The sequence below is a fragment of the Ipomoea triloba genome, chromosome 3, assembly GCF_003576645.1.
Source record: "Ipomoea triloba cultivar NCNSP0323 chromosome 3, ASM357664v1".
NCBI lineage: Eukaryota > Viridiplantae > Streptophyta > Magnoliopsida > Solanales > Convolvulaceae > Ipomoea > Ipomoea triloba.
This window is the reverse complement of record NC_044918.1, coordinates 30,324,674-30,343,531: the sequence shown is the minus strand read 5'-3', so window position 1 is coordinate 30,343,531 and position 18,858 is coordinate 30,324,674. Positions and strand designations below refer to the sequence as shown.

Here is an 18,858-nt window from a genome sequence, read left to right as displayed (position 1 = left end):
GAATAACCTATGAAATAACTACTTTACTCCTACTATAATAGAGGGTTATTGAATTTTCTGATAACTTGAGATAACTAGTCACTTCACTCAAAACTAATGACTTAAAAATGAATACAATTATAAATGAAAGATTGAGTCAAAACTGGGTATAACTCAATTACGATAAATACAATTTTCCCATAAACTTGTTATCTATCATCTTCTTTCTTTGTCAAAAAAATAAATATGTAAACATAATTTTCCATGGAATAGTTGAAAATTGGAGAACGATCAAAATAAAAGCCAATGACATTGCGACAAGGTTCTCCAAATCAGAGATGAGACACGTTACATAATAATGAGTGTGCTATTTGTATCATCCTTAGATGTTGGGTGTAAATAATCTAATTTTTAAAAAAGTAAAAAATTTCAACTTCAAAGTGGTCTAAATCACAAGTAGAGTGTAAATTTGCACTACCCTAGTCAAATGTAATTTAATTACACAAAAAATTAAGTATTGAAATTAAAGTTTTCAAATAAAAATATTGAAATTAGAAATATTATTTTAATAAATTTAAATTAAATAATTATTTAAAAATTAAAACATTTTAAAAAAATAATTCCAATACCTTTTTCTTTTCAATTCTAATTTCAATATCTAATCTTTTGTGTAATTAAATTTCTTAGTCAACATTGATATTTGTGGATGAAACTATTGATAATTTGGGAGGCAGAGATTGGACTCATATGACTACTCTCTATATATATGCATGTGTTATGTATATGTATCACACAATTTATAAGCCATGGATGGTTTGATAGAAGAATTTTTTAGTTAGAATGACAAAATTAAAGTCATTTTTTAGTTACGATGATCAAAATCAAAGCCAATGACATTATGAGGTATTTTACGTTGTTATTTGTATGAAATATATTTTATCATATATCTAAATTCATTTGTATTATTTATATATATTCTGTCAAACATTATTAATGAATTGGTATATATATATATATATATATATATATATATATATATATATATATATATATATCATTACTAAAAGTGATTATTCATTTGTCTGTTTAGGATGAAGATGCAATCGAACTTCATGATGACAATAGAAATAAATATGATGATCATATGAACCCAAATCTCGAGCTGAGGTTGCATGCGAATTTTCTACTGAAATGGTAAAACTTTAACTAGCCTATTATAATTTATATATTATAAATATCAAATAATATTTTCTACTTGCATGGTAAATTTATTATTAATAAAAATAAATTTTTATTAGGCGTTCATGTCTCGCGAAGATTTAATTGAATGGGTTCAAAGAAGAGGTCGAGTTCTCGGATATGTTATTGTGATCAAAAGATCCCAGAAAAAAATTCTTACAATTATATTTCAGTGTAACTATGGTGGTACTTACGAGCCCAAAAAAAATCTCATAAAAAAACACGAGCACAAGAAAAATTAGTTCTCCATTCCAATTGGAGGGGAAATACATGCGTGTTGATGTTTGTTGGATGGTAAGGGTAATATTTGGAGTACATAATCATGAGTCTGCACTGCACCTTGAAGGTCACCCTTATGTAAGGCGATTGTAACAAATGACGTTCAATTGGTGGAACATTTGTCTGAAATGCATATGAAACTACGAGATATTTTAAGGTCTGTAAGGAGGCAAAATTCGAATAATGTTTCCATTACCAAAACCATATACAATGCACGTCAAAAATTTCGGATGATTGAGAAAGTAGGTAAAACTCAAATGCAAGTTGTTATGTCTTTTTACATGACAACGGTTATTTGCACGACACTTCTCTAGAGATTTAGGATGAACAAAGAACAAATCTTCCAACTCATTTGTTGCATTATTAGTATGGCTCTTATGCACATAACCATTGTCATATAAAAAAGACATAACAACTTGCATTCGAGTTTTACCTACTTTCTCCATCATCTGAAATTTTTGGTGTGCATTGTATATGATTTTTGTAATGGAAACATTATTTGGATTTTGCCTCTTCACAAACGTTAAAATATCTCGCGATTTCACATGCATTCCTGACAAACGTTCCACCAATTCAACTTCATTTGCTTGACAATCGCATTGCATAAGGGTGACTTTCAAGGTGCAGCACAGACTCATGATTATGTACTCCACATATTACCCTTGCCCTCCAACTACCATCAACACACATGTATTTTTCGCCTCCAATTGGAATGGACAACCAATTTTTCTGTTTTTTTATGAGATTTTTTGGCTCGTAAGTACCATCATAGTTACACTGAAATATAATTGTAGGAATTTTTTCCAAGACCTTTTGATCACAATAATATATCTGAGAACTCGACCTCTTCTTTGAACCCGTTCAATTAAATCTTTACGAGATATGAACGCCTAATAAAAAATTATTTTTATTAATAATAACATTAGCATGCAAGTAGAAAATGTTAATTGATATTTATAATATATAAATTATAATAGGTCATTTATACTTTTACCATTTCAGTTGAAAATTTGCATCACAATTTCTTTGCCGAATTTCCTCCTTCTTACTCCGATCATCATCGGGGCGAATCCAACCGGAATGAAGAAGCCTTGCAACATGCACCCTTTTTCACGATATAATTATGGATTGAAACTCATCACTATAAATCTTATTGAGTTAACAAGATTAGAAAAAGCACAATGATCAAATATCATTTGAAGGAGTCTTGAAATATGCATTTGATTAGTGTGAGCGAATAACTACATGCCATCCAATTAATAACTTTCGAATTTGGTTTATCTAACTTAAAAGACATGACCGGAGGCGGTGGTGTGAGTTTGAATCCCAACCCTAATATATAATATATATAATATATTATTAGGGAAAATATTACACGAATCTCATTGGAAACATGTATATGAAAAAAATGTTCAAAAATGATAAAGGTATGGATTGGATCCCTTGTGCGCACATAAAAAGACTAGGATCTTACTGGTGGACTCATTGTGCGACTGGCAATTTATCTCTACCATGACTCTAAACGAAGTCCTATAGTCAATATTTAAGTAAAGAGATCAAGATTCGAAGCTCATCAATTACAGTGTGAGATTATACTTAAAGGGCTAAATTAAAGTGAACAGATTCTTTATGCGCTTAATATTTAATCAAATTTGTTGAATCACTCAATTACTATGATTTATATTCTCTTAAATATTATGCTTCCTTGAATTCTTGGAGTTAAAATTCAACGTTTTGTGAAGAATAACTTCTGAATGTCATGAATCATATTGCAATTTGGGTTGCGGCGGCTAGCATAATTAAATCAATAATCACCTCTGAAATCCTTATATATATATATTCTATAATTGAACTTAAAGGCTGACAAGAGTTGATGTATGCAGTATTCTATTTATTTACGAGTTGAAGTATGCAGTATTCTGTTTTTTTATTTATTTGGTTTAATAAATACTTTAATTTGCAAAACTCCATATGTCAATTCAAGCACCGAAAACATTTATTATTTCCGTCATGTTGTATTCAGCTTCTAGAAACTTGCTTTTATGACTATTTTTGTACAGTTAAGCTTCTAAATGCTTTAAAGTTACGTTGTATCACTCCCATTCGTCTTCTGAAAAATTAAAATTGCCTACATAACTTTAGTTAATCACATGGGTGAAGTTTGAGAAGAAAGATGAGTGATCGAATCTCATTAATGGTAATATGAGAGCAGCCTCTCAAAATGAAGGGTACTCCTTGTACGTAGTAAGCAAATATTTAGTATATGTGTTCAAATGAGTTACCATAATCTACATCCTCCGAGATGCTTTGTTGAGTCGGGTGTGGGCCCTTTAGGTTCGATATTCAACCTTTTGGAGGAAATAAATTACAATTGAAATAATTAGAGTGACTTATAAAAGTTTTAACTTGAGACGTAAAGATCGAATAATAGCAATTTGAAAAGCATTAGTTAAAGAATTGCAATCTAACCACTCCAATTTCGCCGTTATTATTTTAACTATTTTAATTTGCCATTTTAATCAAACATTAAAATTTACCAAAAAAAAATTTATCGGTGAGTCTACTGTGTCTCACGGATCTTTATCCAAAAGATAGTTAGGTCGAGATAAAAATTTAATATTAATCAATAATAAATTGTTTGGTACTTATAAGATAAAATGTAATATTTTAAAATCAAAATATAATAATTAGGGTATGAATAGTTACTTATGAGAAAAAAGTGTAATGTTAATCATGGATAAATTGATTGATAGTTACTTATGAGAGAAAGTGTAATTCTTATTATGAATTAAAATGTGATACTTTTGATTAAAAAAAATGTAATACTTTTAAATCAAAATGTAATATTATTATGAGTTAAAAACTCAAAAATTATTTATGACAAAATTTGTAATAGTTATGATGGGTGTAATATTTATAAAAAGTTTACACGTCTCACATATGAGGGTCCGTGAAATGGTCTCATAAAAATTTTTACAAATTTTTATTTTATATATACACTGATTTCCATTAATCCCTGAACAATGCCTAATTTAGTTAATTAAAACGTTCAGAAATATATTCATCACAAACTCCAAAATTTACAAATACTTTAAATTTTAGTCTATGTTGAGAAAATAATAGCAACGTCAACAGACAATGACAACCTTTATAGAAAAGAGAACAAACAAGTGTAAAAACGAGTCTGTGTCGTGTTATAATAACACTGCCTTAAAAGAGTTATTTACCCGGTGACAGGTGCAGTTAAAATAAATCGATACGCTTTCGACAAGTAACACAGATGTTCTACGACCAACTTTGCGCCCGTTAGACATAGACAAACCTGACTTAGTGCTTAGATAGAGATTCTGACAGAGAAGGCACAAAAACTTCTCCAAATGAAGGAATGAAGATATACACACTTTGTAGTTGTGTAAGAGAGAAGGGAAGCTCAAATTTTTGTGTGTTGCTTTACTAAATGAAGCCTTATTTATATAATGCTAGAGCTCAACAAACCTTCAAAATTCCAGTCCTCCCATGTGGGGTGCAATCGGGTGCCACTAGACCACAAGGTCTTTAGCTAATATTAAGTTAGTAGTGTCCAAGTTAGAATGGATTTTAGTTGGGGGATCATTTTAGGGGAAAATGTGTGTGTGTGTGTGTGAGAGAGAGAGAGAGAGAGAGAGAGAGAGAGAAGCGAGATAGAATCTCAGCCCTAGACAAAAAAAAATCGCCACCTACGAATTTTAACAATGTGCACTGGAAGGCAAAAAAGGCGCACCGAATGCACAAAAATGTGAAACAATTATTGAAAAATTAAATTTAATATAGGATATTCTACACAAATCATAAACGACCATAAATAATAAACAAACAAACAATATTCAACTCAAATTATTAATTAGTGATCAATATTAATTGATGTTTTAAAAAAAGTTCGCCATCTACAAATTATAAAAAATGTCCTGGAAGGTACAACGATGTGATTTGGAAGAAGGAATAATGTGCACTGGAATAAGGAACAATGTGTACTGAAAAAAGGAACAATGTGCACTAGAAGAGGAACAATGTGCACTGAAATGCAAAAATAAATAAACTTACTTATTACACAAAATTACAATAATGCCAAACTCACTTACTCAAAGCATATATATGTATAATGATCAAATATGATGGATCATAGTTAAGTACGAATAGTATTGATCAAATATGATGGATCATAGTTAAGTATGAATAGTAGTCTATTAAATTTCACAAAATAGAGTTAATTCTATTTTTGGTACTTTATTTATATGTGACAATCCATTCTTAGTCCATTTTTATTAGAACATCCTCATTTGGTCCTAGTATTATTATGGTGTGACCAATTTTAGTCCTCCAGCAGCAAAATCGTTGAAATATCGTTAAATACAAAGACATTTCAATATTTTTTATACAAAGTATGTTGAACCGCTATATTTTTTATGTTTATTTTTTTGAAAGCATTCATATAATTGAAGACTGAAATGTCATTGTATTTAACAATATTTAAATTGATTTGTTGATAAAGGATCAAAAATGGTCATGCCATAATAATACTAGAACCAAAAAATTAAAGCATGTGTTCCATCTCAACTAAAAGTCTAAGCTGATAGTTGGACTGCACATATTATAATTTATGCTCACACAAAAGTAGATGGTTTAATAAAAATGGACTAAAAGTGGATTGTCACCTATAAATCTAAGACCAGAAATAGAATTGACTCTCACAAAATAACCATATTTGAAATTATAACAAAAATTCAACCATATACTTAAAATAAAAATTACATATCTAAATTATTATTTTTATTTAAATACTGAGATTTGAACCCATAATCTCCCATATAGAAATGCAATTTGGTACCACTAGACCACAAGGTCTTGGCACATATCTAAATTAATTATTCAGCAAAATTTTAATTTTAATTTTTAAATAAACAAACACCCGAACAAAGTTTGGAATAGACGCAAGTTTTCTTCATTCCCGCCGTGGAATTTGGAGAGATAAATGCGGTGAGCGGCAGCCCGGATGATTAAACGGTGTTTAGCGTCACTTGTTTGAAAAAATAAAAAATAAATGTTGCATGGCCTAAAGTGAAATAAAGAATTAAAACACACAAAATTTCAATTAGTTTAATATCATAAACAATTAAAATGGTAACAAGTGTAAGTAACTTCAACTTCTTGAAGAGGGCCATGTTCAATTATTTCATAATAATTACTCTAATTGACTTGGTAACAAGCTCAAACAAAAGTCAAACATGTATGTTTAAAAGATTTCAGCCAATATTTAAACCAATGTTTTTTTTTTTTGAAAACAATTTAAACCAATGTTTTATTATCTATTTTACTTAACAATTGGTATGTGATGTACATTAATTGTCTAGTTGAGTTCAGCCAATTATTTCATATTCCGTGTTCAGGGTTCCTTTCTTATTTTTACTATTATATACCTCTATAGTGGATGGTAGCTAGGATAGTAAGTTGCGGCTGCCTATTTGGTCTGTAATAAAATAATATTAAAGTATTTTGGCTAAGGAATGGAGCCAAAGATACAAATTTGTTTTGGAAATTAATTTTGTGGGGATTGTTAGAAATTTTTGTTAAAAAATGGCATTATCATAACAGAAATCACATTAAAAAAATTTGTTTAATAGTCTTCCATGAAATCACATTATCATCACATAAAAAAAAAAAGGCATAACCAATATGATCGAACATTATTATTTAATTTATTTGCGTTATTATTTATTTGAGTGAGTTATTGTATGTTATTGAATATAATCTTATGAAAAAATTATTTTCAAAAAAAATAATAAGCACAAAAACGAAAGGAGAAAGAGAGTCAGGTTAGCTTGAGTCATGTGATCAATACTCACATTATCTTTAAAACCTTATTTGCTACCTCCAAAGGTGCTAGGAGAGTTGTTGCTTAGGTTTCTCAAGATAAAACTTACTATGACTCAATGTTTGAGCACTCAAACAAGTGAGTCCGACGAACTAGAACACGTGATGAACACAGGAAGGTTTTTGGAAGAAGTTAAGCAGATCGAGTTTTGAGAGCTGAAAAATGTAGGATTTGTTATGTATAAATCTGTTGCTTAACCATTCTTATATAGGAGATGAGGAATTAATAGCAATTAACATATCATTAAACACTAGTTTAATACCCAAACTGTAACATTCATAAATGACAACCATTACTCTGAAAATTAATTCTAAAATTTTACGAATTAATTCTGTAACATCATAATTAAAATCCAAAACTGTACTCTGAAGAGTGGTTTAATATGTTTTTAAAATGTTCTTGTATATATACTGGTGCAAATCCTGTTATTTTTCCAATGTGGGACAAAAGTTATTTTAAGCTTTTTTACATTCATTTTACAACTCAAATGAGTATACTTTGAAAATCAATTTCTCATTCACCCATTATTCGTTTTGAGCGTACAATATATTAATCTATTTGTTTTAATACGAAGAACCCGAATATACTTTGACACGACTCAAATCAAGAGTGAACCCCACATATATTTGTACCACAAAATAGCTACTTCCATTTTTGCTATTTTTCTAACATTGTATTGTTTTTATTTAGAATGAGATTGATAATACTGTACAATTTTATAAGGTAAAAAAAAAAAAAAAAAGACAATAGAGATAAAGATAGAAATCGAGAACTCTTATCATCCTTATCAAAATCTATACAAGACATAAATAATTATAGTAAACCAAGAAATTCTAAATAATAAAAATACTTACAATAATATCAAAAGAGTTTTTGTAATAATCTTACTAACGGCAGTGTGGGAGCAACCTCTCGAAGTGAGGGGCTTCTTGTGCGCAGTGAACAAAGGTCTAGCCTCTGTGTTCAGTTGAATTACCATGATTTACATCCTCCCAGATGCTTTGTCCGGTTGGAGTGTGGAGAGCCCTTGGGGTTGAGGATTCAACCTTTTAAGTTTTAAGAGAAGAAGAGTTTTTGTAATATTCTTATTTAGGTATTTACACCACTTCTTTCCTCTTCCATATGTGAGTCCCAATTCACATATTTTAACAAGAAAAAATTTAAGAAGATAATACAGTATTTATTTAAAAAAAAAACAAATTGTGATATTTTACAAAATTGAACGAAAAGAGTAATACTTTTGTGAAATATTATATTATACCAAGCATGTAACATCAATTATGAAAGACAATTTATTAGACCGGATAAGATGCAGTTGAGTCTATCCATACGTACGCGGCCAAGTAGCTAACTGTCATTTTCGTTTTTAAATGCTGTCTAGCAATCAGCCCAATGTTTATTGATTTAAAATACTCCGATCCGTAGTAAAATAAAATGGACGGTTCATTTGTCTTATTTAAGAAAAGTCTTCAAAAAACAACTTGCTTATGCGTTGACTGACGTATTGTTGTTACTGTGAATGTGGCCATGTGGGGAGAAATGGACAACACTTTAAGACTTTTCTTAATCCTTAATCATATATCTGATGCATGCATATGCAGACAAAGTGTTACTTTGAGCCTATTGTTGGATATTGTACTCTATCTAGTCAACATAACATTTTCTTTAGTATAATACATTATTTTTATCAGCTCAAACTAAATTAAGGGTGCGTTTGGAAAGCAGGAAAATGAATTCTGAAAAATGTTTTCTGGAAAATGAGTTCATTTTCCGTGTTTGGTGTACTCCGGAAAACTGTCTTTGGGTGTTTGGTTCATTTTTCGGAAAATGAGTGGAAAATGAGTAGAAATATATAATTATATATTTTTATTATTTTATTTAAAATATAAAAATATATAAACTAATAATATTTATTTTAAATAAATAAATTAATTAATTAAAAATATTTTTTTTTTTTAAAAAGGACGTCAGCTGCCCGGTTTCCGGCGAAAACCAGAGCCGGCGGACTGGTTTCCAGCGGAAACCAGTCCGCCGACTGAGGAGGGACGGCTTCCATCCCTCCTCGCTATGGAGCCTTGTTCCCATTTCCGGAAAACGACTTCCGGACATTTTGTCCGGAAGTTGTTTTCCGGAATTTTGCATTGATTTTTCGTGGTCAACGGAAAATGTTTTCCGTTGACCACGTTTTCCTACGGTTGTCAAACACACGAAGCCCGAAAAATGATTTTCGGAAATCATTTTCCGGACTTCCAAACACACCCTAATTTTAAACCTTAATGTCTCGATCTGCTCACATTAAACTAATAATCTTTTAATCTCAAAGCCTCTGCCTAGGAATCATTAGAGGAGATAAAAGCATAACATTATCTATAGGCTAACATAGATCAATGTGCCTATAGTATAGCAGCATCAATTTAAGTTACCTTTAATTTTCCATTTTATTTTTTAAATTTAAAAGTTTATTTTTTACAAGTAAAATTAATGTATAGAAAACTATTTTAAAAAATTCTAATTGAGATATTTTAAATAATTCATATAATAATAATTTTTTCTAATTTTTAAAATTAATCTATATGGATAAAAAGTCATTACAGTGAATTTATAAAGTCACACTTGCATGTTCATAAAATCACTACTACATATTAATAAATTTGTCACTATACGCTCATCATAAAGTCAGTATTGTATGTTTGTAAAGTTACTACTATAAAAACACGTTTGATTCATAGAATAAGTTTAAAATGGAATGAAATTCCCAGTAATAAACATATTCCGCTATTTGAGTACTATTGACTCCATTACAAAGTAGTATTTGTTTATACATACTTTCTCACAATGGGGTTCGAACCTAAGACCTTTATTTGAGAAATCACAGCTATGTCGCTCGACCACAAGGGCTTTGGCCTATTCCACTATTTGTTTGTTAGATTTTTTTATTTTCCTAACCATTGCAACACTTCTCAATTTTTCCATATGTTATTGCCTTATTGGCTAACAATTAATTATTACTATAAGTATTATACTATGATAATACCTCTTCATCGTTTATAGTATTGTAGTTATACTAGAACTTTATATATCTTGTATATATTATACTGAAAGATTATTAATAAAAGACTTGACGATTATCTCTGTATTTTTGGTCTCTTTCTACTTTATTGTATATTTTGATTGTTCACTGCAAATCACCACGCAGCAGAGCCGAAGCCGATGCCTTTTAGATGAACAAGCCGGGCCACAACCAAGGCTGTACAACCGTGACAATGTCTGACTGTGAGAACAGATTTGATAACTCATTGTGCATTAGTAACTCTCTGGTTGTGCATTCAAGCACATCCCCACATAGCCCCACATCTTAATATGGACATCCCAATGTCTTATGATGCATCGCGCTAAGTGCAATAATACACATCTCACTAGCCTACGATGTACAACTCACAACACTGAATTGCGCGCTAGAAAAGAACGGGACACGGTAACAATGCTAAAAGAATTGAAAATTCATAAGTAAAAGCACAACTAATAAAGATATATGGTAACAAATAACTAAAATGCCCCCAACTTAAAAAAACTGCCAAATAATTAATATACCAAAATAAAATAACAACCATCAGATCTCACAAAATTGACAACCACAATTAGACATATTCACACCTAAAGGCATGTTCTTATATATATATATATATATATATATATATATATATATATATATATATATATATATATATATATATATATATATAGCGGCACGCTCTAATGAGAACAAGCGCCTAGGAGAGAAATAAGAACCATTTACAGCTGTCCACGTGTCCAGACCAACGAATCGATGTAATTTTAAAAAACGATGCGGTGACATTTTCGTAAATAACTCGAACTATGGTGCAAGTAAATGCTTTATAAGTGTAAGTAGCTGATGCACCTTTGCAAGTAAAATCACTTACAAGTGCACATATTTTCACTTACCGTGCAAGTAATTTACCTTGTTAAAATTCGTGCACCTATATGCACAACTAATTATAATGTTAGGTGCAAATAGTTATAACGTTAGGTGTACTTAGTATTGATGCTCAGTGTAAATTTTATTTGCACATGTAATACATTTTACTTGCACTTAGGTGCACTATATGAAACTGCTACTTCCACTTGTAATACATTTTACTTGCATTTTGATGCTCAATTATTTACAAAAATGCCACTGCATTTTTTAAATCTGTGTTTCTCATCTATTAAATCTGGACACGTGGACGGATATCATGCGTTCCGTGTTCTCTTCTGGGCACACTGTTCTCATTTGAACGCGATCATGTATATAGGTCTTTAAACTTAAATTTAATTCCATTTTTTGTCCTTGAGGCATGACAATTTTTATGGTCATCTGTCAACAAACATGTTTAAATGGCGTTAAATACGAGGACATTTTGATCTCTTTATATACAAAGTGGGTTAGCCCGCTATATTTTCACTTTATATTTTCGAAAAATTGTTAATTATAGCTAGAGTCCCCTGTCTTATTTAATTGCATTCCGCGCCTCCGCAGTAGAGCCTCCATAACATGAGCCTCTACAATAGTAGAATGACATATAAATCTAGGATCAAAAAAAGAAATTAACACTTACAATTGAATAGACTGAAATGATCGTATATTTAGTGTCATTTAAATAGGTTTGTTGCTAGTGAATAAAAAATAATCACGCTACAACAATATTAAGACTAACAGAGAATATTATGAAAAAAATGATTCAAAGTGAAATGTCACCCATAAATTTAAGAAAAAAAATTGGAAATAACTCTTGAACTTACATAATATTGTGTTCAAATTATTGAAATTAAAACATGATAATTATGGAGATATTGGGTCTGGGTGATTGGACTGAGGAAGTGGAGGTCCAAAATTAATTGGATCTAGTGATGATTGAAACTTATGAGCTAGAAATAGACAATTTTGTCTTCTAAAATTCATTGATTGAAAAAAAAAAAAAAAAACTGTTGTAAACTTAAATTTATGTTCGTATAAATCTTAGCTTGTATAATGTTATGCAATAATTATGCAGATAGGAAAAAGAGAAGAAGATCAAATTGAACCCTAGAACTCATAATCGCATTCTTATTAGAAAAGAAGTTATTATCACCATAAAACGTTACAACATAGGAAAATAACCGATCACTATCCCTAACCCTATAAAGTAGGATAATGGCCACTAAAATAGATATTTTTACAATAAAATCATCATTTGTTAGACATGTGCTTGTTCCCGGTAATATTTGATGGTTTACTTTGATAGATGGATCAATAATAGTAATAACAATAATTCAATAGTCCTAGACTTATTAATCAAATTAATAGTCTGTAGATCGGACCTAATTGCCAAAAGGCAAATTATTTTGTGGACGAAGGTAAACATGGATCCAAAATACACAATTTACATACGTAATGTTTATAGTTTACATACTAAATGTTCACAAATTACATACTAAATGTTCAGAATTTGAATTGTGAACATTCAGTATGTAAATTGTGACGAATTCACCATGTAAAGTGGACTCGAGTCCATAGTATAACTATTGAAATATAATAATACCCAAGTTCTCATACGATAAAAAGTGATAATTATTCTAATTAAGTTTCTAATTTTACACCCGAATAAGGTTCAAATTAGCCACTGAACGTAACCTAAAAGTGCAATTAGGTCATTGAACAAAAAAAAAGTATAATTAGACTACTGAACACTCCAAATGTATGCGATTTCACCTGATAGCAGATTACCATCCATTTCATCAGGTTACTTGCTTACGTGGATGGTGAATTGATATTTTAAAATAATTTTTAATAATAAACTATTAAAATAAAAAATAAAAATCTAAAAAATCTATAAAAAAAAAAAAACACGCACACACCATGATAAAGCAAAAGTTATTTTGTGAAAGAAGTTGATTTTTCGTAAATAATAATAATAATAATAATAATAATAATTATTATTATTATTATTATTAATTAAATTTGATTCATCCACAGATTTCCTATCAAAGTGGCAAGAGTATTATTAAAGGGGTGGCCATAGGTGTGTTTTTTTTAATTAATTATTTTAATTTTTTATTTTAATAATTTATCATTAAAAATTATTTTAAAATGTCAACTCACCGTCCACGTAAGCAAGTAACCTGATGAAAAGCATGGTAACATGCTATTAGATGAAATTGCATACATTTGGATTGTTCAGTGGCCTAATTGTACTTTTTTTTTTGTTCAGTGGCCTAATTTTAGGCAACATGCCTTCAATCCCGCCTGTGGTTATACAACCAACCGTTGACATTCCACAAGCTGTTGAAACTCAAACTTAGGGAGAAACAGTTCAGGACTTACAGCAACCTCCTGAACTAGATTTCAAATTGATGGTTGATCCAATTCATGATTTACAGCAAGTTCCTGAACCGATATAGACTGAACCAATTCAAGAACTGCCCTCAATACCCGAAGAGGTAGTGGCGCCACAACCTTCTTAAGGTGCTGGTGTTCCAACATTAAGACGGTCTACTCGGCTGAGGCGTTCAGCAGTACCTAGCCATTATGTATCGTGTCTACAAGAATCTGACATTGGAGCCGAAAATGATCCTAACACGTTTTCACAAGCCACGAATTGTGCACAGTCTGATTTGTGGTTAGAAGCCATGAAAGATTGGACTATAATTGGAACCAAATATTGATTATTTAGTATGCCCAACTAATGGTGGGGAAGTATATGTTCATTACTTAGTTGGTCAAATCAATTATAAGTGCTATATCATTAATTAGTGGAAGTGATCATTTAGAAAAAGGTCATTAAAATACTTCACTAAAGATAATGGATTTAATTGTCTTTCATACATCCTAAATTGGATTGTATGTCAAATAATAAGTCCAAAAGGTTCCACAAGATTCGGGTCATTCTGGCTTTAGTTGCACACTTTAATTTTGAGTTGTAACAAATGGATGTGAAAACTGCTTTTCTAAAATGGTGATCTAGAAGAGGATGTTTATATGAAACAACTTGAAGGTTTTTCTTCTAGGGGTGGTGAAAATTTAGTGTGTAGGCTTAGGAAATTCATATATGGCTTAAAACAAGCTTCCCGCCAATGGTATATTAAGTTTGACGGAGTCATTTCTTCATTTGGCTTTGTTGAAAGTATCTTAGTTCAATGTATATACCAGAAGGTCACTGGGAGTAAAATATGTTTCCTTGTGTTATATGTGGATGACATCCTACTTACTGCTAATGATGTGGGGATGCTTCGCGACGTGAAACAATTCCTTTCCAAAATTTTGATATGAAAGATTTGGGTGATGCGTCTTTTGTCGTTGGCATAAAGATTCATAGGGATAGGTCCCGGGACATTCTAGGTCTACTGCAGGAAACCTATATTAACAAAGTTCACCGAGTATTGCTCCCATAGCAAAAGGGGATAAGTTTGGGTTTTGGACAGACGGATATCCTAGATGTTGCTGGATATTCTAATGCGGACTTCGTTGGTTATGTTGATACTCGGAGGTCAACTTTTGGGTACGTTTTTTGAGGCCACTTCGTAACTTGTATGACTCAAGAATTTCATCTCCGGGCTTAGAATCGTAGATTATGTATCTAAGCCATTAAAAGTCTACTATAACAACTCTGATGTTGTCTTCCTAGTTTAAAAAAATGACAAAAATGGGAGTCGAATTAAGCATATCAACATTAAGTTCTTAACCCTTAGAGAGCGTGTTAAACGCAAATAAGTTGTCATTTAACACATTATCACAAAGTTGTTAGCAGATCCTTTGACTAAAGGCATGCCTCTATTTAAATTCAAGGATCTTGTTCAAAAGATGAGACTTTCGTCCACTTTATAATTTTGTATATACATTCAGTTCAATTTAATGAAATTCTTTTGCAGTTCAGACACTTCAGATATTTTCTTTTTTAGTGTGTACACTTTATTTCAGTTTTATCTAATTAAGAAAATACTTCAGTGGACTTGAAATGAACATATGGTTTGTTTCATTAAGTTGATTACCTAAGTACTCTAAGGCAATTTGCATTTGATCATAATGGATACTACTTGCACTAAGGAGGACATGTCATTATGGTTGGTGTAATCTTGTTCTTGGAGTTTCATGTTTGCACCAAGTGCGAGAATGTAACATTTTCCCTTTTGTTATTATTATTATTATTATTAGGATTATTATTAATAATAATAAACTAAGGGTGTCTTTGGTTCGCACATAGGAATCGGAATCGGTATGGGTATCAAATACTTGGTAAGAGTAATGGGTTTTGGTGAAACTATTTTGCATGTTTGATAGTAGGGGGAATGGGAATGGTTATTAATAGTTGGGGAAGAAAGGATGAAGGGAAATGAAGCCCTTATTTCATTAGGGCATGGGTTTTCGAATTAATGGGGTATTCCAAACCCATAGTAGTATTCTAAAAACCTATGAACCAAACAAGAACAATCACTTTGATACTCATACCTTATACCAAAACCCACCAACCAAACACACCCTAAGTATTTTATGTGGTGCAAACTATCTAGGCTGACTAAGTACTAGTCTTTGGTCAGCATTAGGTAGTTGGTTACCTACATTGATGGGATGTAGGACTATAGATAGACTCCAAGTCCTCTCACTACTCAGTTCACGCAATACACCATCTAAATTACTGAGTCAAGTGGGAGAAACAACTTTGGTTTTTACGGTGACTCCATAAGCAGCCCGATGAGCCTCTTCTCAACAGACATCGGTCATAGCAACCAAGGTTTTAAACTCTGGAGGTTAGTAGATCCATTATTTATTACCACATATTAACTATCCTATGTGGTTTACATGCTTACATCTTTTCCATGAGCTGCTGAAGATCAAGAAAAAACTCCCTGGCGCAAAAGGTATTCCCCTTAAGAACATGTTCATTTGCTGGGCAAAACTCCCACACACATGAATTAATTTTTTGTTTTTATAAGTCGCCACCTAGGTACCAACTAGACCGCTTAAGAGCTAGGCACTAGTCTAGCGCCCGACTAGCGCCTAGCGCTTACTGCAACCATGTTGTTGTTGTTATTATTATTATTATTATTATCATCATCATCATCATCGGAAAGTCAACTTCTTTCACAAAACAACTTTTGCTTTATGACTTTGGATGAAGATTTCAGTTGTTTTGTGAAAGAAGTTAACTTTCTGTAAATAATAATAATAATAATAATAATAATTAAATTTGATTCATCCGCAAGTTTCATATCAAGGTGACAAAGGTATTATTAAGGGGGAGGGGAGAGGGGGTAAGGGAGTGGCCGCCGATGTGTTTTTATTTAATTATTTTTTAATTTTTAATTTTAATAATTTATTATTAAAATTTATTGTAAAATGTCAACTCACAGTCCACGTAAGCAAGTAACCTGATGAAATTGATGGTAACCTGCTATCAGGTGAAATTGCATACATTTGGAGTGTTCAATGGCCTAATTGCACTTTCAGATTATGTTCAATGACCAATTTAAACCTTATTCCTTCATTTTGTATATACCAAAGTTTAATTACAACGCAACTACGGTATCATTTCGATATAATTACAGTTTGACACTCAAATATATGTGAAACCGTGATTCAGTTTTATTTTATATATACTATAGTTTCATTACAACACAACTACAATATTATTTTGATATAACTACAGTTTCATTGGACAATATACACTCAAATATGTAAAATTGTTATTCAGTTTCATTTTATATGCACTGTAGTTTCATTTCAATACAACTATAGTTTTATTTCAATTAAACTACAGTTTCATTAGATAATATAAAAATAAATGTGAGGTAATGTCATTTTAAGATGTGTGCGGACAAAAGAAACCCATTGTTTATAAAATGTAAATACATTTCAGAATAAAGATAGTACAATTCGTGTATGCTTCCATCACTCAATATACCAGAAGTATAAAGCAAGTAATGCTATGGTAATGCTTGCTAATATGTGAAAGAGATTTGGAAATGATGTGCAATTACGTCCGCCGTCGGATTTATCAGCAGGCTTCCGGAGAAGGTCAGATCCGCCGTATGCTCCTCTTCTGCCATGATCCACTGTTTCTACCTTATTTTGATTATTAAAGTCCCCGAAACCTTGTAATCCTTCCATTCTCCAACTTGTATCTGCAAGTACAATATAGTCACAGAGACAATGACCAAATTTTAGGGATAAACTTGTGTGAGAACGTGTCGTGAATCTTTGTCTGTAAGTAGGATCGGGTCGAGATGCAAATGTAATATTTATACTAAAAAATGTAATACTAATCCGGAATAATGTATGAGAAAAAAATGTAATACTTAATTTTACATTTTGATTTTAAAGTATTATATTTTTTCTCAAAACTATTACACTCAAGTAACAAATATTTTATTTCTGATTAATATTATATTTTTTAGCATAAGTATTATATTTCCATTTTGACCCAACTCGTCTCACAAATAAAAATTCATGAGACTGTCTCACTGGAGAGTTACTCAATTGCAAGGATTAATTTGCTCTGACTAATAATTGAGAGTGTCTAAACGTATATTAAGAGATTTCTAAACTGAGAAATATAATATAAATTAGTAATTGAAAACTTACTCCTTGTTTGCTTCCCTTCCTGCAAGATTTCAAGATTTGTATGTTTTAGGTTGAAGGAGGATTCACCGCATGTAGAGTATGCGAAGAAACTCAAGCTTACAATAAAGCATAGGCAAGAAACCCATGGTGTTTTCATGCCTTGGTTATGAGAATTTAGTCTTATATGGTAGTAGACTAGTTTGGGGTATTTATAAGAATAATTATTATGATGTTTTAATGTGCTTATCAATAAAGATATGGGTAGCTAGTGTTAATTTTTCAAGATGCCAAGTGTGAAAAAGAAGATCAAATATGGCCGAAAGTTGTGTTTCAAACTTTAATTCCAGTATAGGGATAATACAATTACATAAGTAACCAATCTCGAACGAACATATAGATACATAGGAGATGCATGATGAGGACTTATAGAGTTATAGAGTTATAGCAGCTGGATCATGTTTTTTTCTAATACATATAATTATTTAAATATTGTGCGTTATATAATTAAATAAATATTCAATAAAGAAAATTAGTCAAATTATATAGAGATACAATTGTTATGACAAATTATACCATGGATCATGGTCTATCTTACATTGTAGATCCTAATTAAAAAATAACTTTCAAATTATGTGACACATTTTATACATGCAGTTAATAGTTTTTGTACATGTAAACAAATTGAAGACTTATAACATGGTAATTACGTACAAACACATAACATATAATTACATACACATATATTGTTAACTGCAAATGCATAATATGTTAATTACAAAACTACATAAATGTTCATAATTTATCTTTTAAAAATTCACAATTTATATACTACGAGCACACAATTAACATACACAGTCTA

At 30.9% G+C, this 18,858-nt stretch overlaps 1 protein-coding gene across 1 annotated transcript; it reads right to left on the bottom strand.

Annotated features, from left to right (window-relative positions):
• Window positions 1–17,244: 17,244 nt before the first annotated feature.
• On the bottom strand, window positions 17,245–18,189 carry LOC116014169. Its single transcript, XM_031254170.1, has 2 exons — window positions 18,021–18,189; window positions 17,245–17,560 (listed from the first exon to the last, which is right to left on the bottom strand). The coding sequence occupies exons 1-2, from the start codon at window positions 18,154–18,156 to the stop codon at window positions 17,328–17,330; spliced, it is 369 nt and encodes a 122-aa protein (XP_031110030.1). The 5' UTR covers window positions 18,157–18,189; the 3' UTR covers window positions 17,245–17,327.
• Window positions 18,190–18,858: the final 669 nt, after the last annotated feature.